Below are 24,076 nucleotides of genomic sequence, written 5' to 3' on the forward strand. Positions count from 1 at the left end.
AAGCAACGGTCAATCCACGGTGGTTGATAGTGGCGGCTGCTACAACATAGTACATACATATATAAGGAGCTCTTCACTCTTGCAGGTTAACCTCTTTCCCCCTCTCTTTTAGGTATTTTAGTGATAGATTTTTAGAGACTGCTCTTTCATGTTTTCTGCAGATTATCATTTAATTCAGAAACTGCTCTTTCAAATACTGAAGTGTTAAACCAAAATACCAAATGATCACTAAGTTACATTACAAGCATATTTCAGTAAGTCTTTCATTAGAAGTACCAATTTAATTTGTGTTTCTTTCAATACAATTATATAAAATTGATTTTGAAGTTAAATAATTATAGATAGAACAATTATTTTGATACTGTAATTGAATTTATTTCATACAAATCCGACGAAGACATATCTGCCACTTGTAGTGGTGGCATTTCAGGAGGAGATAAGACAGGTTTTGGAGCAATTGAAAGGGATGAAACTGGCCCTAGTAGCATTTCAATTACTTTATTCATCGGTGGCCTGTCCGATGGATTTGTTTGAATGCACCATAAACTCACCAAAGTAATCTTTCTAACCATATCATTTTCTTCCTCTGTGATTGTTGGACAATTTAAAAAAGTATTACCTTGCTCGAGATCCTTATAAATCCAGTCTGGAAAGTACTTTTCAGAAGTACATGATCCTCCGGTATCATAGTTCTTTCTTCCTCCGATCATTTCAATAATCAACATACCATAACTGTATACATCGGATTTGTAGGAAACTCCGCCAAATGTTCTACTAAATACTTCTGGTGCCATATATCCTACAGTACCTCTGATCCCCAGTATTGACACGATACTATCCTTCTTTTGACATATTTTAGCTAGTCCAAAATCAGATATTTTAGGACAAAAATCTTCGTCCAAAAGAATGTTTTGAGGTTTGATATCAAGATGCAGAATTCTTGAGTTACATCCTTGATGCAAGTACTCTAGTCCTCTAGCAATGCCAATTGCAATTTGGAACAATATGTTCCAATCAAAATTACAAATTGCGTCAGGGGATCCATTTTTGTAGATGAATTTATCCAACGATCCTTCGGGCATGAATTCATATATTAGTGCTCTTTTGTTTGTCTCATAGCAAAAGCCTAAAAGTGATACAATGTTTATGTGTGATGTTCTACTAATGCTACCAACTTCATTTATGAATTCATCTCCATTTCCCTTTGACTCATTTAATACTTTCACCGCCACTTGACGACCGTCAGGTAAACTTGCTTTGTACACAACACCATATCCTCCTTGGCCTAATTTATCTCGGAACGAGTTTGTGATCCTCTTTACTTCTCTATAAGTATATCTTCTTGGCATCGATGAATTATACCTTTGAATGAAAACCTCTACATTGTGGTCAACAACTTTTCTTCTTTTTGTGAAAATACTCATTTGCTTACTATCTATACCCCTTTTAAAGTGACGTCTAAGCATAATAATGAAGAACATAGTTACTCCCAATCCAGCAACTAATGCCCCTGAATTTATGCGAATAACAGAAATAGAATTGTCATCAATTGTTTTAGAAAAAAAAGAAGATTAATTCCACCATAATGTTTGTTGAGAAACACTGATATCATAAAAAATATTAGTTTGTTATTCTTACCTATCACAATAGGCCTCCAGTTCCGTTTTGCACCTACAATTAAAAAAATCAAATTAGGAAGAAGTTATAATAATCTTGCTCAAGCATTGTCTCGAAGAGAAATGTTAATTTATTGTCTCTATATATTTTCTTTAATACAATTTAGTTTCTCTTTTCTTTGTATATTGTAGCAGCAACAAAGAGGGTCTCCAATAATTTTTGCATGTTTTGATGAAGAACAATTTGGGTTTTTTTTTAGATTAAAACAATGTTGTACAAGACATTGATGTCTATTTTAATGGAGAAAACAGAGTGAACAATTCATTTTGAAGAGATTATCCTCTGCATTCCATTTTTATTTTATTTTTACTTTTCGCTTGCATTTAATTTCGATGTCTAATGAGTAATAACTACTCAAGTCTACTGATAGCTCATTAGGGTCTAGTAAGTTGGAATTACAACTTTGTTGTAGAAAGAAACGTAAATACTGTCCCTCAATTATATATTATAAGCAATATTCACATTTTATTATAGATTAGATACATCAATTATTCAATGAACTTAAAAATTGAATTTAATTTATATGTATCGGAGGGAGTAAGAGTCGGAGAATGTGATATTATGGACATACCTGAGGAGTAGGCCTTTTCGGAAGTGCATGAAGTTTTATGAGGTCCATCTTTGCAGAAACATCTGAATTCACTTCCTCCATCATTCCCACACACACCGCCAGAACCAATGCACCCCTGACACTGTCCATAATTTCCGGTCCACTTCAAATCAAAACCGTCTTTTAATGCATCTTCTAATCCATTTCCAGATACAAGTTGTGCAGCAAGGGTTCCCAAAATCGGAATCACAACAATAACACTCGGACTACATATGCCCGAAGCAGCATAAACAACCGTATACACAACATATTTACCATCACCGCAGTCAACTCTACCAAACAAATTCTGTGAATTTGGAGCTGCATCACAGCTGTACAACAGCGTGATGGTAGAAACATCACCGTTATAACGTTGAAACAGTGTGTTATCAAATGAGCTGTTCTGGTAATTGTTATTCACAGTACAAACATCACCACGTGAGTAATCGTCCCTTGCAACTGTGAGTTTCTGTGTTGTATTGTCCCAATCAAGAATACGGTATTTGGCAAAATTGATTGTTATCTTTGGGACACTTCGTTCACATGTGAGCTCTGTATTAGGATCAGCAGCAACACTACCACAATATTGATTTCTGTTTCCTCCCCAGAACGGATACTTCAGGTTCAGGTTTCTAATTTTGCTTTCGCATTTAAAAGCATAGCTGCAGTTCGTGTATTGGGTACTATCTTCGCATAGACATGTTGGAATATTGATGATTGAGATCATCAAAAGTGTGAAGGAGAAAAATAAAATAATAATGGAAGAAGAAGGAAGAAGAAGAGGTTTCATTCTTGTGCTAGAACAAAGAAGTACAACTACTACTAGTACTACTACTAATGAGGATTATTTTGGTTAGATAAACATAAAATCTTGATTTAGTAAGCTTAAAATAAAATTAATAATTATTAGAGTTGATTCAACACCCCTTTCACTTTCATGTTTCTTTCTTTTTATGAAAATTCACTTTCATGTTTCAATGCATCATTATTTTCACACTTTGACTTTGTGAAGTTTCTAGGAAACTGCAGTGGAGTAGAATTTATTACATTAATTAACTTACTGTTTTTGTCAAGAATGGTGATACTGTAGTAGGTTTTAGTTTATCATTTTTTTTTTTAGATTAATGAGGTTTGAATTCATCAAATTGTACAAGGGGCTCACTATAAAAGATTCAATAGATGTTTAAATATCAACATTTTTTAATGAATGATTCGGTTGTAGAAGACTTTTTCATCTAAAACAACCAAAAACTTGTTATTATATATATCATCAATAATATAAAATGTTAGACAAAATGTTGACTTGAAAGAGAAAGATCATAATGTTTAGAATTCATCAAATTTTGAGTTCAATAAAATTGTTATGAAATTGTGATGTTGTGTTTACCTTTCTATGTTGATGTTGGGACTTGGGATGAAATCAAGACATTTTGGAGTGTTCTTTATTTATTCAATGTTTGAGAGAAAATCTAAGGAAAGCTATTTTTCTTCACCAATTTAAAATTGAAATATTAAATATATTAGGATGAGAAGAATACTAATACCGCTGGCCATCAATCTGCAGAGGTTGATAAGAAACCACCCGACTTTAAATTTGTGGTGGTTGCTCACCGTCGTTGGTGCTCATCACTCTTGTTAATAATCACAGGTTCACCTCTTTCCTCTCTTATTTATTTGAGATTTTTATTGTAATGCCGTTACAGAAAAACTAGTATCAGTAACACGTTTCTTAATTTGCATCCAAACCTGCAACTATTGCATCTATGTGTGTAGATTTTTTGAGTGCAGATTAATGTGTTTCATGGTGTTTTTTTGCAGATTATCTTTGAATTCAGATAGTGATCTTTCAATGTTAAACCAAATGTTACACTTATAACATCTGTGCTGGGCTATTCTCATTATTAAACTAAGTAGATTTCTGTAAGTCTTTCGTTAAGTACCTGTTAAGAAGTCTCACATTAGTTGTGAGATTACCTAAATATGTTTATAAAGTAGAGACAATCCTCACATACAAGCTGGTTTTTTAGGGTTGAGTAGGCTCAACTCTCAATTCTAAGAGTACCAATTTAATTTGTGTTTCTTTGAAGTAATAGTAATCATAATTTCTAGCTTTCTTTTGATATCAATCAAAACAATGTGCTGGGCTATTCTCATTTTTAAACTATCTATTGCAACAAACCCCATTCATGATTTTTTATCTCTGTTTTTCCATTCTGATGCATCCTTTCTGAAGTTGATTGGAAAATGATACTCTTAAGTAAGGAATCTAGAATCTACAATATTGATTTTACTCTTAGAAAGGATTGATTGTAGTATAAGTCAATACAATAAAATTGGTTTTGAAGTATAAGAAACAAAATGATTACTAAAATTACATGCCATAACCTGTTAGACACAAATTACAATTATTTTTTTTGAAAAAGCAAATTACAATTGTTTTGGCAGGTTGTTGAACTAATAATTGAACGTATATATAGAACAATTATTTTGATACCATAATTGAATTTGTCTCATACAAATCGGACGAAGACATATCTGACACTTCTAGTGGTGGCCTTTCAGGAGAACATAAGACGGGCTTTGGAGTATATGACACCGATGAAAGTGGTCCTAGTAGCATATCTATTACTTTATTCATCGGTGGTCTATCTGATGGTTTCGTTTGAATGCACCATAGACTGACCAAAGTAATCTTTCTAACCATATCATTTTCTTCCTCGGAGATTATCGAACAATTTAAAAGAGTATTTCCTTGCTCTAGATCCTTATAAATCCAGTCTGGAAAGTACATTTCAGAAGTAGATGTACCTCCAGTGTCATAGTTCTTTCTTCCTCCAATCATTTCAAGAATCAACATGCCATAACTATATACATCAGATTTATAAGAAACTCCACCAAATGCTCTACTTAATACTTCTGGCGCCATATATCCTGCAGTACCTCTTGTCCCTAGTATTGACACAATACTATCCTTCCTTTGGCATATTTTAGCTAGTCCAAAATCAGAGATTTTTGGGCAAAAATCTTCATCCAAAAGAATGTTTTGAGGCTTTATATCAAGATGTAGAATCCTTGAACTACATCCATGATGCAAGTACTCTAGACCTCTAGCAATGCCAATTGCAATTTGGAACAAAGTGTTCCAATCAAAATCACAAATGGCATTAGGAAACTCTCTTTTGTAGATGAACTTATCCAATGATCCTTTGGGCATGAATTCATATATTAGGGCTCTTTTGTTCACCTCATAACTAAAGCCTAAAAGTGACACAACGTTCATGTGTGATGTTTTACTAATGCTAGCAACTTCATTTATAAATTCTTCTCCATTTCCCTTTGACTCATTTATTAGTTTCACCGCCACTTGACGACCATCAGATAAAATTGCTTTGTACACAACACCGTATCCTCCTTGGCCTAATTTATTTCGGAATGAGTTTGTGATCCTTTTTACTTCCTTATAACTATATCTTCTTGGCATGGATAAATTATAACTTCTCATGAAAACCTCCACATTGTGGTCAACAAGTTTTCTTCTTTCTCTGAAAATATTTAGTGGGATAAGGCTTGATTGTTGTTGTTTGAAAATACTCATTTTTTCAGCATTTTTCTTCCTTCGCCGAACTAGAAAGCATGCACCAAGAATAAAAACAAGAGCTCCAACTCCTACAACTGCGCCTGAAGATAATGCTATACATCAGTAAAATTTTACTTCCAAAATCTAAATTCAATTCATCTATTAGAAAAATGGAAATTACCTATTATAATGCCAGTTTTAGAGCTGTTACCTGCAACATAAACACAATATGTCAGAACAAAGAACCAGACAAATCTTATTTTCTCTTGTTCCAATTACAATAGAACTTCTTAAGTCTAATTAGTCCACGCTATAGCAACATCATATGTTTTTGTTAATCAAACAAATCATTGTTAAGAGGCCAATTCTAACATGAAAGACTGATAGAAGTGGTGCATGGTGCACAAGTTCCCAATAACACTATAACGAATACGAATTTTACAAAATCTATCGTTGGATTAAAAGATTATATCATATAGATCATCCATAATTTTTTTTAGAAAAATTGAAAATCATTTGATATGTTATTGAGACCCGTCAAGATTAACGGTTTATGAGTTTTTATTGAATACCGTTAATTTTGATGGGTCTCAATAACATATCAAATGATTTTCAATTTCTCTAAAAAAAATTATGGATAATCTATATGATATAATCTTTCAATCCAACGGTGAATTTTGTAAAATTCGTATTCGTTATATTATTATTCGGAACTTGTGCACCATGCACCACTTTCTTCACTCTTTCATGATAGAAAAAGCCTTGTTAAGATCATGGTTTTAAATTGCGGAATACAGCTTCAAGTTAAAGATTTTAGAGATCTCCACTGTAACATCACAACTGCAGTTGTGGTTGCTTTAGCTACATTTATGAACAATTTTTCGCACTATAAGAAACTGCAATTGGATTGCATCCACAACTAAAAAAATAAATAAAAAATCACGCGTAAAACCATTAATTTACAAGAAATAAGAATCACCAACAACAAATGCTAAACACGAGAATTAAGCAAAAGAAAAGCTAAAATACCTGAAGATGGACACAACTCATTACCACAAATACAAATGGGCTCATTGTCATCATAATCAAACCCACATTGTTGACCACCAGAACCAATACACTCAATACAATCATCATCAAAAGGATTGCTATAATTAACATTAAACCCTTTCATCAAAACCTCCCTAAGCAAAGAACGATTTTCTACAAACCTATTAGCTTGCACTTCAAGAATTGGCACACCAACACCTTCATCACATTCAACAATACTAAGAATTGGGTCTAATGGAAATTGACCAATCAAAGAATATGAATTGTTCTTATCTCCATTTCTATCGCAGTAAAACAAATTATGCTGCTTTTCAGTGAATACTGACGTGGGTTTGCACCGATAAAACAGAGTAAGGTTGCGGTTTCCCAAACCGTAGCTAAAGCTAGTTCCATCAAATGATGAATTAATATATTGATGGGTACATGTTTGGTTCCAAAGGTCTGATCTTGCTAAGGTGGCAGAATGAGTAAGTGAGTTGATTTGAAGAACTCGGTAACTCACCAAGGATATTTTCAACTCTGGAACATCGTTTTGGCAGTTTAGATGAAACTCTGGTGGCCCGCAGAAGGAAGGACGGTCGCCGCCGGTGAAAGGGTAGGAAAGGTTGGTTATGGTACCACAGTTGAAGGTGGTGTTGTTGCAGATAGATAGTGATGGATGAGACGGTAACGACGTTGTATGATGAAGAGAGAAGATGAAGATTGAGAAGATGATGAAGATGGTGGGGAAGAGAGGGACAAGGACAACATTGTTTATTAATGTTCCTTAATTTGGGTTTGTTGTACCTTAATTTGCAGCCTTTTAATAGGCATGAAAATAAAACTCATACCCGTCTAAACCCTGTCCACTTTGACGGAGAAAACCCGAGTTGACTGGGTTTGGGTTTTCCCCGATTTCAAAATATGGGTTTGGACGGGTAATGGGAACATTGATACCTATCCCGAACCCGTCCCAAAACCCGCCCCGCTGATACTAAAATTATATTTTACCTATTTTACATTAGAAACTCTTAAACTTTTGGTCATTATTTGGCTGGGTTTTCTGGTTACATTCAAGGGTCTTCTGATATCTTGTATGCTGAACTTTATGCTATCTACAAGGGCCTCTTGTTGGCCATAAACATGGGCATTGACGAACTTGTCTGCTATTCAGATTCTTTACACTGTATTAACCTCATAAAAGGTCCCCAAGTTAAGTTTCATATGCATGCAGTTTTAATCCAGGACATAAAGGATTTGATTTCCCAAAGTAATGTTTCCCTCTGTCACACTCTTAGAGAAGGTAATCAATGCGCAGACTTCTTCGCAAAATTAGGAGCCTCCTCGGATGCTGATTTCACTAACTATGACTGTCCTCCAGAAGGCGTTCAAGATCTGCTCAAAAACGATGCTTTAGGAATTTTATTCCAAAGAGACTAGTCTTTCTTTTTTGTCTTTTTTTTTTTCTTTTCCCTTGTACTCTTTAGCTTTCTTACCAAAAAAAAACAAACCGTTTTCTCTATTTCTTTTCTTTATTTAAAAAAATATTGTTGAAACAAAATAATTTTGGACATTTAACTTCTTCTTCTTTTTTATAAAAAAAATACTAAAATACAATCCAAATTCATGTGGAAAAGGCGTAACGGGGATATCCGAACCCCGTCGAGGATACCCAATCGCCGTTGGGTATGGGTTTGGGGTTATACATTTTATCCCCGCTCGAAATTGGGATGGGTTTGGGGAAACCCGAACTTTTATGGGTTTGGGTTTGTGAGGGCAATATCCGTCCCTGTCCCGCCCCATTGCTGACGCAGGACGGAAGCGTGAAGGAAAAACAAGCGCTATCCTATAATAAAACACAGTTCGCAAGCGACAATCCTGTTAGATAAGGCTCTGGAATCCACCAGATTTCCGGAATCCACCAGAAAGAGTAACTAATCTAGAATCCACTAGACTTCCGGAATCCATCAGAAGGAGTAATTTGGAATCCATCAAATTTGAGAAAAATCTCTGTATTTTTATTCAATCAAAAGGTTGCCTTCAAGGCTACAATAATTTAGTTTAAATAAGAGTGAAAAATAAAATTAATAAATCTCCTAAAAGATTGTAAAAATAAAAACAACAAACCTAGCATTTTTAATGATAGGAGTTGATTATTCAAAATTCAAATGCCCTTTCACTTTCATTTTTAATTCAATGCATCATAATTTCCACACTTTGTGATGTTTCTACGAAACTGGATCCAAACTACTTCAAAGTAGAATAATACATGACTAACTTAATTTTAGACTTAGTCGTAGTATTTTAGTCAAATAATAAATACTAGTATATAATTTAGACACTCATCCCATTAAAAGTTGATACATTTGATTATTTCATATTAGATTATAATTAATAAAAAATGCAATTAGCAAAAATATTTAGACATACCTGAAGGTGTATTAGAAACTGGTATAAAATTAGAACAAGATTGATCTCTGCAGTAGCAGGTTGTTTGCTTTGAAATCCAATCATAACCACAAAATCCACCTGAATTTTGGCACTTCACACAATCTTCAATACCAGCTATCCATCTCACCACAAATCCATCTTTGATTGCACTTTGTATTTTAGCAAAATTACTAATATCAAACAATGAATTAGAAACTGGAACAGTCATATTATCTTGGCATGGAAAAGCCAGAGGACCAATATTAGGACCAAACCAAGTATAAACAATATCATCAGAATAACCATTTGAATGACATTGAAATTGTCCACTATGCGAAGGGAAAGTAATTGAAGATGGACAACCATAAAAGAGTGTAAGATTGATGTAGTTAGAACCATAAACAAATAGATCAGTGTCTAATGTGGTGCTGACATGCTTTGGAGGACATAGTCCTTCTTGGAAAGAGTCCTCTCTGGTGATTCTCAAAGTTTGTAAATCAGGATTGGCCTCCAAAACTTGATACTCGACATCATTGATTGTTATGTGACTGACGTTCTTTATGCAAGTGAGATTCAACAAAGGGTAGCCACACTCTTTTGGTCGATTCGCTCCCCAGAAAGGGAAACCAATATTTGTTATATTTCCACAAGTAAACAGATTCTCACAGCCTTCATTAGAGCTCAAATATAAAGGTATCTGAATCAGTTTCAAGAGGATTATGAATTGAAGAATATGAAGGATAGTAAGCAAGGAAGGCATCCTGAGAGAGCAAAGAACTAAAATCTCTGCAACAACAATGTTGAATGTGCATAGAGTAAGACTCAAATGAAGGATGTAGTACAAAATGTCAAAAAAATGCATTTAAGAAAATTCAGTGATTCTGACGTGTAGAAAAATTCAGTGAATTAGTTGACTAGACTTATGCAGAGTATTTAATTAATTAGAATAAGATCAGCCAGTTTCCCTTGATAATTGATTCTTCAATACCAGCTATCCATTTCACCACAAATACATCTCCAATCGCCTTTTGTATTTTAGCCAAATCACTAACATCAAACAATGAACTCAAAATTGGAACAACCATACTTTCTTTGCATGAAAAAGCTTGAAGATCAGTATTAGAACCAAACCAAGTATAAACAGAATCATCAGAATAACCATTTGAATCACATGGAAAATGTCCGCTGGGCGAAGGGAAAGTAATTGAAGGTGGACAATCATAGAAGAAGGTAAGATTATTGTAGTTAGAACCATAAACAAAGAGGCCGGTGTCTAATGTGGTGTTGACATGTTTTGATGGACATAATCCTTCTTGCAAGTAGTCCTCTCTGGCGATTCTCAACGTTTGTAAAGTTGGATTGGCCTCCAAAACCTGATACTTGACATCATTGATGGTTATGTAACTGGTGTCGCTTATGCAAGTGAGTTTCAACAAAGGGTAGCCACACCCTTTTGGTCGATTCTCTCCCCAGAAAGGGAAACCAATATTTGTTATATTTCCACAACTAAACAGATTCTCACAACCTTCATTGGAGCTCATATATAAAGGCATCTGAATCAGTTTCAAATTTTATGAGATAATTTTTTTATTTTATTCTATGATTGGTGTCTTTCTTTATCACACACTTAAATTTTTGGTAGCTTACCCAAATTTCCAATTTCTTGTGGAAGTGGTTCTGTTAGCCCTCTTTTTTTGACAGGTCCATAATAGAAGGTTAATAATTAAATACACATGGCCAAACATAATCTCAAAGCTTCAACAAGCTTGAAAGAGAAAGATAGTAATGTTAGAGTTCATCAAACTTCGAGTTAAATAAAATTGTTATGAAATTGTGATGTGTTGTTTACCAATCTATGTTAATGTTGGGATGAAATCTAGACTTTTTGGAGTGTATGCTTGAGAAAAAATCTAAGGAAAGCTATTTTACTCCGCCAATATTAATAATCGTTTATTGTAAAAAACTAATACACGTCAATTTAAAATTTAAAAATATTAGGATGAGAAGAATACTAATACCGGTTGCCTTCAATCTGCAGTGGTTGATAAAATTTGTGATGGTTATGCTCACTGTCATTGGAGCTCATCACTCTTGTTAACAATCACAGGTTCAACTCTTTCTGTTGATATTTTAAGTGTGAGTTGAGTCTCACATTGGATGAAAACGTGGATGTTGAACACTTTATGTTAATGTCGTTAAAGCTGCCACTGTTGCATCTGGGTGGGTAGAGTTTTTTAGAGCAGATTAATGTTTCAAAATTTTGAGTTTCATGTTTGTTTTCTGCAGATTATCTTTGAATTCAGTAGTGTTAAACAAAATGATACACTTACAATTGATTGATTCCTTCTGAGTGAAAACCATCACTTAGAAAGAGGCCAATTTCTGCAAGTCTTTCATTTAAGTATCAATTTAATCTGTGTTTCTTTCCAAAGTTATTTTGGAATTTCTATGATTGAAGAAATATTAATAGTACTCTGTAGCTTTCTTTTGAAGTATAAGAAAGGATTACTAAAATTACATGCCATAACCTGTTAAACACAAATTACAATTATTTTGGCAGATTGTGGAACTAATAATTTAATTTATACATGGAACAATTATTTTGATTTATAGGATGAAGACATATTTGACACTTGTTGGGATGGCCTTCCGGAAGAAAATAAGAAGGGACATGGAGGATATGGCACTGATGAAAGTGGTCCTAGTAGCATTTCTATTACTTTATTCATTGGTGGTCTGTCTGATGGATTCGTTTGAATGCACCATAGACTCACCAAAGTAATCTTTCTAACCATATCATTTTCTTCCTCTGAGATTGTCAAACAATTTAAAAGAGTATTTCCTTGCTCGAGATCCTGATAAATCCAGTCAGGAAAGTACATTTCAGAAGTACCAGTGTCATAATTCTTTCTTCCACCAATAATTTCAAGAATCAACATGCCATAACTATATACATCAGATTTGTAAGAAACTCCACCAAATGCTCTACTAAATACTTCGGGCGCCATATATCCTGCAGTACCTCTTGTCCCTAGCATTGACACGATACTATCCTTCTTTTGACATATTTTAGCTAGTCCAAAATCAGATATTTTTGGACAAAAATCTTCATCCAAAAGAATATTTTGGGGTTTGATATCAAGATGCAAAATCCTTGAATTACATCCCTGATGCAAGTACTCAAGTCCTCTAGCAATGCCAATAGCAATTTGGAACAACGTGTTCCAATCAAAATCACAAATTGCATCAGGAAATCCACTTCTATAGATGAACTTATCCAATGATCCTTTGGGCATGAATTCATATATTAGGGCTCTTTTGTTCACCTCATAACTATAGCCTAAAAGTGACACAATGTTCATGTGTGATGTTCTACTAATGCTAGCAACTTCATTTATGAATTCTTCTCCATTTCCCTTTGACTCGTTTATTACTTTCACTGCCACTTGACGACCATCAGGTAAACTTGCTTTGTACACGACACCATATCCTCCTTGGCCTAATTTATCTCGGAATGAGTTTGTGATCTTTTTTACTTCTGTATAACTATATCTTCTTGGCAGGGATAAGTTATAACTTCGCATGAAAATCTCAACATTGTTGTCAACATGTTTTCTTCTTTCTCCGAAAATATTTAGTGGAATAAGGCTTGATTGTTGTTGTTGTTTGAGAATACTTATAATGAACACGGTTGCTCCAAATCCAGCGGCTGAAGCACCTGAATTTATGTAAAGAACAGATAAATAATTTTCATCAGTTATTATTTAGAAATTATTTTAATGCCACCATAAAGTGGGATGAGAAACACGGAATTTATTATTCTTACCAATCGCAATAAGCTTCCAGTTCCATTTTGAACCTACAATTCAAAAATCAATTTAGATAGAATTTATAATAATCATGCTCATGCATTGTCTAATTGCTCTATATTTTTGTTCCATGAATGAACTGGATTATAATTAGGCATAATCTCCATTCCTAAATTAAATGGGAGAACCGTGACTTTTAGTTACAAGATAAATTAACAAAACCAGTGAAATTGCGATTTTAAATTGCATTTGCTACTGCAAATGTAAAGTTTTAGAAGTCTTTGCGACGACACTGCAACATGACTTTAGGTTGTACGGGTGGCGGATACACCGCCCTGCCAGCCCAGCACTTGCGGAGGCTCTGGTAAAAAATTTTGGTCTTTTATAGGCTAGTTTAAGATAAAACGATATTTTTAGGGGTTAGTTTATGGCAAAACTGAGATTTTGTTTGTTCAAAACTTAGATTTTTAAATGGAAAACTGAGATTTTTGTTTAAGAGATTTTGTGGAGGTTTTGTAAATTTTCTAGCTTTGCCACTGGGTTGTACCAATAGTTTTTACTTGAAATAAGAATCATCATCAAACACCAAAAACAAGAATTAACCAAAAGAAAAGCTAAAATACCTGAAGAAGGACACAACTCATTACCACAAATACAAATGGGTTCATTGTCATCATAATCAAACCCACATTGTTGACCACCAGAACCACTACACTTCAAACAATCATCATCAAAAGGATTGCTATAATTCACATTAAACCCTTTCATCAAAACCTCTCTAAGCAAAGAACGATTTCCTGCCAACCTATTAGCTTGTTCTTCAAGAATTGGCACCTCAACACCTTCATCACACTCAGCAAAAATCAGTATTGGGTCCAAAGGAAATGGACCAATCAAAGAATAAGAATTTTTCTTATACCCATTGCTGTCACAGCAAAACAAATTATGTGGATCTTTGGTGAATACTGAAGTGGGTTTGCATCCATAATACAGAATAAGTTTACGATTTCCCAAACCATAGCTATAGCTAGTTCTGTCAAAAGTTGAGTTAATGTAATGATGGGTACATGTTTCGTTCCAAAGGTCTAATCTTGCTATGGTGATAGAATGAGTTGCTGAGTTTATTTGAAGAACTCGGTAACTTACTGAGGAAATATTCAACTCTGGAACATTGTTTTGGCAGTTTAGATGAAACTGCGGTGGACCACAGAAGGAAGGACGGTCACCGCCGGTGAAAGGGTAGGAAAGGTTGGTTATGGTACCACAGTTGAAGGTGGTGTTGTTGCAGATAGATAGTGATGGATGTGACGGTAACGACGTTGTATGATGAAGAGAGAAGATGAAGATTGAGAAGATGATGATGATGGTGGGAGAAGAGAGGGACAAGGACAACATTGTTTATTAATGATCCTTAATTTGGGTTTGTTGTTCCTTAATTTGCAACCTTTTAATTTTAAGAGTTGCTACTTGATCAAGAAGAAAACATGAAAGATGAGTGTTGTTGACTTTGACTTTGATGTCATTTGAACAATAGATAAACAAAGATTTTTAAGCTTAATTTTCAACCATTGAATTAAAGGCTTCATATATACCACTCATTTCTCAAGTTTGAAAGAAAAATGAAGTTCTACCATGTTATTGTGGAATGCCTTAACATCACAACTCACGTATTGGAAGGGCAAATATAAAAAAACAAAATATTTTCTATTCCATCTCTTTCCATGAAATTGGCAAATATGGAAAAACAAAATATTTTCTATTCCATCTCTTTCCCTGAAATTTCATCTCAACATAATTTCATTTTCTCTACAAATTTCTATGAACATACTCCCTCCGTCCCAAATTATAAGAAAAAAATAAAAAAATCACACTTATTAAGAAAAAGTAAAATATGAGAATTTGAAATATGTTTTTGTGTGTTTTTCTTGGAATAAGTTGTATGTTGGATATGCCTTGAAATCTTAGTTACAAGAAGTCAGAAAAATCTTTGTTGAATCTTTTTGCATCTTTGATGTTTTGAAGATTTTTTGGGAAAAAAAATATATTTTCTTGGAAGATACTTTGACTTGGATTTGTTTTATTTTAAAACAGATTTGTTACTAATTTTTGGCATATTATTTTTCTATAAATAGGGAGTGCTTTATTCATAGAAAAATTGAGAGAGAGAGAGAGAGAGAAAGAGAGCAACAATGTAGAGGCAAGGATTAGGGTTTGCCACCACACAAGGGCTAGGGTTTTAGAGAGAAAAAAAGGGTTTTCTCTTGGTACAACTCTAGGGTGGGAGAACTATCTTTGTGGTACACCTTGGAAAACACTTATCAATTGAGTCTCTTGGCCACGGGAAGAGATTCGGGTTTTGGGTAGAATTAGCTAGGATTAATTCTTGTAACCCAATTTGGGAATTTCTTGTAAAGTTACTCATTGATATAGTGGAACGGAGGGGCTGCTCTCTCCCCCAGACTAGGTCATTATTGGACCGAACTGGGTAAACAAATATCGTGTTCTTTCTTCTCCTTTATCTTCTTTATCGGTTATTATTATTATTGCTTATTCCGCTTAATTATTTGGTTGCCGTTCTATTGCTCCACACATCAAGTTCTTTTATTGGTGTGATTTTATAGACGAATTCACAACAATTGGCGCCCACCGTGGGGCAATCGGAACAATTTGAAGTGAGCACCATGGGTTTTAAGTCGGATATCGAGGGACTTTCCAAAAGCAATTTGGAATTGTGGAAAGTGAAGATGGAAGCAATTTTAATGTTCGGGATGATGGATAAAACATGGAGTGTTGTTATCCGGTGCCTCGAAGATAAAGAGTTAATGGTGATAGCGAAGAAGGTCGGCCTGGAGAGGCGGTGGTAATAATACTCAGGTTACTTCTGAAACAACAACTTCATTATTATGTAGAGGTGCTAGTGGAAGTTGAGAACCGGTGGAGTATTTGGGTCATGGACTTTTGATGCTCCTATCACATGTGTTCAAAGAATGAATACTTTGAGACTCTAGAGTTAGTTGAAGGTGGAGTTGTTCATCTTGAAGACGGAAAGCTTGAAGGTTCAAGGTATGTGTACAGCTTGTCTTACGAAGTTTGACAATCGTGATTTTCTTTACACGATGTGAGGTATGTTTCTGAACTTAGATGCAAAGATAGTTGGTCATGCATCTATAACTAGTGGTGATTCTCATAATGTAGTTGAGTTGTGGGACTTCGGGTGGACCTGTTAGTGACATGAGTTTAGTTGGACTAGTGAACAAGGTTTACTAGGTGTTGAACTGAACTGGAATTGTTGGAGACTAACAATAGCTTGAAGTATGTTTCAGAGGAGTTGGAAAGGTCTTGCGTGTTACAAGGTGGAGATCATGGTGGGTATACTTTGGTGGAAACTCAGTTTGAGGTGGAGTCTTCCATAGTGGTAGACAGTCAACATTAGCTCTTGGCTATCTAATCGGAGATAGGGAGGAGAGTGGTATTGTTGAACCAAAGGGGATGACCATGGAGACCTTGTGGGTTATGTTTCAATTGTGGCTGAAGAAGTGCAAGACCTTGAGAGGATCTTCAGGGAGACAATTGAAAGCAACGGTGATCAGACTTGGTAACTTGTGAGACTGCTGGAGGTAGTTGGATACAAGGAGAGTTTGATGTTGCAGCTTGTGGAACCGCCTAAAATTCCAAGGTTGGTTTGGAGCCAAGCAAAACTTCGAGAGTACGGAAGGCATTCCGGGGTCGAAGAGTGGTGAAGGCTTGTAGGGCTATCGCGAAAATCCATGGATAGTCAGAGGCAAGCGATTCTTCAGGAGGACGGAAAAGGCACAATCCGGGGGCTGAAGAGGGATGGTGGAGCTTGTTGAGCAATCTAAAATTCCGATGATAGTTGGGAGCAAGCGTTTCTTCAGGGAGGTACGGACTTGACCAGTTCGGAGTCTGAAGAGGGTGCGGTGAATCTTGTGGGGCTACCTAAAATCCTATGGTAGTGGGATGCAAGATCTTCATGAGAGCGGAAGGCATTCCGAGGATGAAGAGGGAGGTACAATCCGGTGATCTTGAATAGAAGATTCAAGATGGAGAGAGCAGCACGGTGGTTGATGGGATCACCAACGATTTAAAGGCAAGGTGGAGAATTGTTGGATATGCCTTGAAATCTTAGTTACAAGAAGTCAGAAAAATCTTTGTTGAATCTTTTTGCATCTTTGATGTTTTGAAGATTTTTTGGGAAAAAAAAAATATTTTCTTGGAAGATACTTTGACTTGGATTTGTTTTATTTTAAAACAGATTTGTTACTAATTTTTGGCATATTATTTTTCTATAAATAGGGAGTGCTTTATTCATAGAAAAATTGAGAGAGAGAGAGAAAGAGAGCAACAATGTAGAGGCAAGGATTAGGGTTTGCCACCACACAAGGGCTAGGGTTTTAGAGAGAAAAAAAGGGTTTTCTCTTGGTACAACTCTAGGGTGGGAGAACTATCTTTGTGGTACACCTTGGGAAACACTTATCAATTGAGTCTCTTGGCCACGGGAAGAGATTCGGGTTTTGGGTAGAATTAGGATTAATTCTTGTAACCCAATTTGGGAATTTCTTGTAAAGTTACTCATTGATATAGTGGAACGGAGGGGCTGCTCTCTCCCCCAGACTAGGTCATTATTGGACCGATCTGGGTAAACAAATATCGTGTTCTTTCTTCTCCTTTATCTTCTTTATCGGTTATTATTATTATTGCTTATTCCGCTTAATTATTTGGTTGCCGTTCTATTGCTCCACACATCAAGTTCTTTTATTGGTGTGATTTTATAGACGAATTCACAACATTGTATAGAAAGATGTAAAAGCAATTTTTATTGGTTGTTGTTTATTGTAGAAAAGGGGAGAAAGATAAAATTAAATGCAATTTCCATTTAATTATTTTCTGAGAAGTAGAGAAAAACATTATTAAAAATGACTTTGTTCCTTATAATTTGGGACTGAGGGAGTATAAGTCTAACTCTGTTAAGATGTTTAGATTAATTCAAGTCATGAAGAGTTCAATGCTTCTTGATTTCTCAGCATTTTTCTTCCTTCGCCGAACCACAAAGCATTCACCAAGCATTTATTGGGAGTTTTAAATAAGGTTTAATTAATAAAATGGTCCCTTAAAGACATTTTTGGTTTCAGATTGGTCCCTTAAAGAAAAAAAGATTCAAATAGATTCCTTAAAGAAAAAAAAGTCCGAATAGGTCCCTTAAAGACATCTCCGTTAATCAGTTTGGTCCCTAAAAAGAGGTCTAAATAGGACCAAACTGATTAACGGATATGTCTTTAAGGGACCTATTCAGACCTTTTTTTCTTTAAGGGACCAATATGAAACCAAAAATGTCTTTAAGGGACCATTTTATTAATTAAGCCTTTAAATAATCATGTTTGGATGAATATTAATGTCACAAAATTATAAGGGAAGTTTTAGAATATTTCGGTTCATGCACACTACTGGTGTGAAGAAGAAATTTTTATTTATTAAAAATCACACCGCAATTGCCATGTGGTAACTTATTTTTTTGTTACAAAAGAGAAAAGGAAACAAAAAGCAAAACAAAAAAGGGATTATTCCCTGACAAAACTACTCCCCAGGCATCGGCGCAAAGCGCGCTCGACAACTGAGAGGGAGGTTCATCTAAAACCACCAAAGACGAGTTCGCGGACGCTCCCATCTTGGCCAAAACATCTGCACAGGCATTCCATTCCTGAAGGGTGTGATCATCAACAACGTTTCAATCTCTACTCAATAGATGACTGCATCAACAATACTGTGATCGTAGTTGCGGATGTGGAACGCAATTTAAAAATCATGATATATATATATAAATTAGGCAAAATTAAACTGCAGGTCCTTTATCTTATTTTTTTTGTAACACTTTGGTCCTTTATATTTATTTTTTTGTAAAATTTTGGTCATTTGTCTTTTATTTGTAAAACTTTCGTCCTTTATCTTTTTTATTTGTAACACTTTAGACCTTTTTTTGTAACACTTTGGTTCTTATCTTATTTATTTATAAAAAATAAAGGACCTAAATGTTACAAATAAAAAATAATAAAGGACCATAGTATTAAAAAAAAATAAAAGATCAAAGTGTTAAAAAATAAATAAAGGAACAAAGTGTTAAAAAAAATAAGAAAAAGGACCGGTGTAATTTTGCTATAAATTACAACTTCGCAGGAAAACCTCCTAATTGTTGTCAATAAGTTTTCTTTTCTGTAAAAACATTTGGTGGGACTAGGCATGATTGTTGTTGTTTAAAAATACACATTTGTTGTGTTCTTATACCCCTTTTAAGGCTACAGCTGATCATAATAATATAGACAGTTTTAATTGCTTGAGAAACTACCTTTTTTTATTTATAAGCAAGTAAATAAATACATTTAACTCTGATCAAATTCCTTAAACAAGCCTAACTTTTATTATTTATAATTATAAGTAAGTGAATACATTTAAGTTTAACTCTGATCAAATCTCTTAAATAAGCCTAATCCTATAAATAAACTTTATGGATTTATCAAGAATAATAATGTACACGGTTGCTCCAAATCCAGCGCCTAAAGCACCTGAACAGATATACAATTTTCATTAGTTTTTATTTATAATTTTTTTAATGTGGAATGAGAAACACTGGTTAGAAAGTGATATTGTTACTGGGTTTACCAACCCAGATTTCTTCTCTAACATGGACGTTTATGATTGGATCAAGATGGGCACCATCGGGACTCATTCTCTCATTTTCTCAGCAGGTGTCGGGTGGTCTTGGAGACACCGCAATTTGATGAGCCTCAATAACGAAACTTGGTCCTTAAGCCGACTCTCCTTTAACATCAGGTCTATGGTTGAAACTTTCAAGAATTGCTTCACTATCACTTCTAATGGTGGTTCAGTTGATAGATTTATCAAGTGGAACAACAACAATTTTTCTTGTACCATTCTTAATGTTGACGGAAGTTGTCTCGGTTCCCCAGCTCGATCAGGTTTTGGTGGAATCATTAGAAACACTTTTGGTCATTATTTGGCAGGGTTTTCTGGTTACATTCAAGGGACTTCTGATATCTTGTATGCTGAACTTTATGCTATCTACAAGGGCCTCTTGTTGGCCATAAACAACATGGGCATTGACGAAATTGTCTGCTATTCAGATTCTTTACACTGTATTAACCTCATAAAAGGTCCCCAAGTTAAGTTTCATATGCATGCAGTTTTAATCCAGGACATAAAGGATTTGATTTCCCAAAGTAATGTTTCCCTCTGTCACACTCTTAGAGAAGGTAATCAATGCGCAAACTTCTTCGCAAAATTAGGAGCCTCCTCGGATGTTGATTTCACTAACCATGACTGTCCTCCAGAAGGTGTTCAAGATCTGCTCAAGAACGATGCTTTAGGAATTTTATTGCAAAGAGATTATTAGTCTTTCTTTTTTGTCTTTTTTTTTTCTTTTCCCTTGTACTCTTTAGCTTTCTTACCAAAAAAAAAGAAAGTGATATTTATTAAAGAAAGCGTAACAGCAAATCACTAAGTAACAGGGATACACTTATTTGTAATAACTGTAATTGCTATATCAAAGGGATTAGATGCATCATAGACTTGATTTTAGTATTTATTCCAAATTAGGCTCTCAGCACCTTGTATATATCTCTGTATCATTATTCTTTGAATACATAGAAAATATATTTCACTCCATTTTTATATGGTACCAGAGCACCGATCTTTGTGACTGGGGATACCAAACCCACCTTCCGCAACCACACGTAACCAATGACAAACACCAAAGAAAACACCAAAGAAAATGCCACTGAGGATGAAAATCCACTCAAGTTGCACAACTCAGATAGCCCAAGCCTCATATTGGTCTCCAAACTCCTTGAGCCAAATAACTATGGACAATGGAGTCGAGCCATGCAAATTAGCCTTAGTGCCAAAAACAAGATCGGGTTAATCGACAGATCCATCCCGAAACCCTCGTCCACAAACAAAACTCTACATGCCTGGCAACGCTGCAACGACATGGTGTTGTCATGGATATTGAATTTCGTAAGTCCGGAGATCGCATCTAGCATAATCTACATGGACACAGCAGCAGCCGCATGGAAGGATCTTAAAGATCGACTTTCACAGGGAAACGAAACAAGGATTTACCAAATCCAACAAGAAATTGTTGAACATCGACAAGGTACAGACTCAATCTCAATCTACTACAACAGGAAGAAGGCTTTATGGGATGAATTGACCTCCTACCAGGAATCATTCGCCTGCACATGTGAAGGAATGAAGAAATTCAATGAGAGAATGGAGAGGGAAAAGCTTATGCAATTCCTTATGGGATTGAATGAAACCTACACTACTGTGAGAAGCAACATACTAATGATGAAGCCATTACCAAATACTCAACAAGCTTTTTCTATGGCTCTGCAGCATGAACGATAACTCGATGTCGCTTCCCGACGCGAGGGGACCAGCAACAACTTTCAGGCGATGGTCGTGAACCAGGCAGGGAAAGCATCGAAGGGCAGCAGCACACGAGAGAATTTCTCTCGCAATGGAGGAATATCAAAGAAACTACTCAAGTGCACGTATTGTGATCTAGATGGACACGATGTGGAAAATTGCTACTATTTAAATGGCTTTCCACCTGGTCACAAATTCCATGGAAAAAACGTACAGCCAAGAAACAAAAGAGTTGTAGCTAACAATTCTATTGCATCAAATATGCCCAAGACTCAATCAATCAAACAGGAGGCTCCAACCTTTACAAGTGAAGAATACAATCAGATAATGGCCATGCTCAATGAAAAGAATGGTAATGCCTTTGCAAATATTGCATGTAAACAAAATTCTTCCACCACTCTATATTGGATAATAGATAGTGGGGCCACAGATCACATTTGCAATTCAGAGCCTACAAACCTGATTAAGTCCTGTGATTTTGTAAATTTGCCTGATGGGAGTAAAGCACAAATCAATTCTATTGGATCTCTCACATTATCTGCAGATTTAAAACTTGATGGAGTGCTACATGTTCCAAGATTCAAAGTCAATTTACTATCTGTTAGCAAACTTACTCATTTGTTGAGATGCATAGTAATTTTTTTCCTGATTTTTGTGTGATACAGGACGTGGATACGAAGAGGACGATTGGCCTGGGCAAGCAATATAGTGGCTTATACTACCTTTCACCAAGTCAGAACCCTCAACTAGCACATCGTGTCAACAATACCTCAAGCCTTTAGCATCAAAGATTGGGCCATCCTTCTACCACACCTCATCAAGCCTTGTCCAAGTCTACACCAGAAATAAATTTTGATAACAAACATGTTTGTGAAGTTTGTCCATTAGCCAAACAAACTCGTTTACCTTTTCCATGTAGTTCTATTTCATCAAATGTACCTTTTGATTTAGTCCATTGTGATATTTGGGGACCTCATAAAATAAATTCTCACACTGGATCAAAATATTTTCTTACTATTGTTGATGATTTTTCTAGATTTACATGGGTTCATCTTATGTCATTTAAATCTGAAACTCAATCTTTATTAAGATCTTTTCTTTCATGGGTTAAAACTCAATTCAATTGTGGGGTTAAAATTTTTCGTTCAGACAATGGAGCTGAATTCCTTTATATGGAACCATATTTCAATGAACATGGCATAATTTTTCATCATAGTTGTCCCTACACTCCTCAACAAAATGGAGTTGTCGAAAGAAAACACCGTCACCTTTTAAATGTCGCACGAGCACTTCGTTTCCAAGCAAACTTGCCCTTAAAATATTGGGGAGAAAGTATACAAACAGCTTGTTATCTTATTAACAGATTACCAACACCATTGTTATCCCTCAAAACACCATATGAACTTCTTCACGGTACACCACCCTCATATTCACATATCCGTACATTTGGTTGTCTATGTTATGCTACCAACCTCAATCCCAAACACAAATTTTATGCTCGGGCAAAACGGTGTATTTTTATCGGCTACCCTCAAGGACAAAAAGGTTACAAGGTACTTTGTCTTGAATCTCGTCGAATTTTTACCTCACGGGATGTTCTATTTCATGAAACAACGTTTCCTTTTTCCCGTGAACCACAAGAAATCCAAGATGATCAAATTGTGTTACCTAACCCCGCTATTCATAACCCATCCACAGAGCCTGACCTTCCCAATTTGATCCATCACACAGAACCTCCACCACTTCATCCTACCCCACAAGCAATGGATACACCATCACAAGATTACCCTCTTAATGGTAATATTCAACCCATCCTTGAGGAAACCATTGATAGACCATTGTCATCTCCAAACAATACCACTACAACACCACCGCCGCCACTGCCGCCGCCACCACCAACACTACGACGATCCAACCGTCCCACCAAGCCTCCACCCTCATTACAAGACTACCACACTTATCATGCCACTCTTCTTGATCATGGGCCAATCTCCTCCTCAACCACGTTCTCTACACAACACCCATTACACAGGTATGTTTCATATTCTCAATTGTCCACCTTCCATAAGAAATTTGTTCATAACATCTCTCAATTGGTTGAACCAACATCCTATGAGCAAGCTTGTACAGATGCCAAATGGGTTGCTGCTATGCAATCCGAAATCGATGCTCTTGAAGCCAACCACACATGGACCATGGTGCCTCTACCAACAGGTCATCGGGCCATCGGATGCAAATGGATATACAAAATTAAATATCAGTCGAATGGTTCTATTGAAAGATACAAAGCTCGACTTGTTGCAAAGGGTTTTACTCAACGAGAAGGCATTGATTACAAGGAGACCTTTGCTCCCGTTGCAAAATTAGTCACTGTTCGTTGCCTCTTGACTGTTGCTGCTGTTGGAAATTGGCATTTGCACCAAATGGATGTCCAAAATGCTTTCCTTCATGGTGACTTACTTGAAGAGGTTTATATGCAGCCCCCGCCTGGTTTTCGTCGACAGG

The 24,076-nt window shown here is 35.6% G+C and overlaps 3 protein-coding genes across 5 annotated transcripts in view; all 3 read right to left on the reverse strand.

Moving 5' to 3' along the window:
* Window positions 1-221: 221 nt before the first annotated feature.
* On the reverse strand, window positions 222-3,203 carry LOC123893163 (LEAF RUST 10 DISEASE-RESISTANCE LOCUS RECEPTOR-LIKE PROTEIN KINASE-like 2.1). The gene is made up of 3 exons (XM_045943087.1): window positions 2,249-3,203; window positions 1,639-1,671; window positions 222-1,510 (listed from the first exon to the last, which is right to left on the reverse strand). The coding sequence occupies exons 1-3, from the start codon at window positions 3,054-3,056 to the stop codon at window positions 351-353; spliced, it is 2,001 nt and encodes a 666-aa protein (XP_045799043.1). The 5' UTR covers window positions 3,057-3,203; the 3' UTR covers window positions 222-350.
* Window positions 3,204-4,556: 1,353 nt separating this feature from the next.
* LOC123891207 (LEAF RUST 10 DISEASE-RESISTANCE LOCUS RECEPTOR-LIKE PROTEIN KINASE-like 2.4) overlaps window positions 4,557-24,076 on the reverse strand; it is a 94,851-nt gene continuing 75,331 nt past the window's right edge. For 2 of the 3 annotated variants that reach the window (XM_045941052.1, XM_045941049.1), the window contains exons 2-3: window positions 6,025-6,054; window positions 4,561-5,944 (exon numbers count right to left, since the gene is read on the reverse strand). In XM_045941052.1, coding sequence (XP_045797008.1) covers window positions 4,749-5,944; window positions 6,025-6,054 — 1,226 coding nt within the window. In that variant the 3' untranslated portion in view covers window positions 4,561-4,748. Of the gene's footprint in view, window positions 5,945-6,024; window positions 6,055-9,302; window positions 10,815-24,076 lie in introns of those variants that run through there. The other variant, XM_045941053.1, reaches the window with a different exon arrangement.
* On the reverse strand, window positions 11,784-14,886 carry LOC123891208 (LEAF RUST 10 DISEASE-RESISTANCE LOCUS RECEPTOR-LIKE PROTEIN KINASE-like 2.1). The gene is made up of 3 exons (XM_045941055.1): window positions 13,735-14,886; window positions 13,129-13,161; window positions 11,784-13,020 (listed from the first exon to the last, which is right to left on the reverse strand). The coding sequence occupies exons 1-3, from the start codon at window positions 14,504-14,506 to the stop codon at window positions 11,900-11,902; spliced, it is 1,926 nt and encodes a 641-aa protein (XP_045797011.1). The 5' UTR covers window positions 14,507-14,886; the 3' UTR covers window positions 11,784-11,899.

This window comes from Trifolium pratense, linkage group LG6 (assembly GCF_020283565.1).
Source record: "Trifolium pratense cultivar HEN17-A07 linkage group LG6, ARS_RC_1.1, whole genome shotgun sequence".
In the NCBI taxonomy this organism is placed as follows: domain Eukaryota; kingdom Viridiplantae; phylum Streptophyta; class Magnoliopsida; order Fabales; family Fabaceae; genus Trifolium; species Trifolium pratense.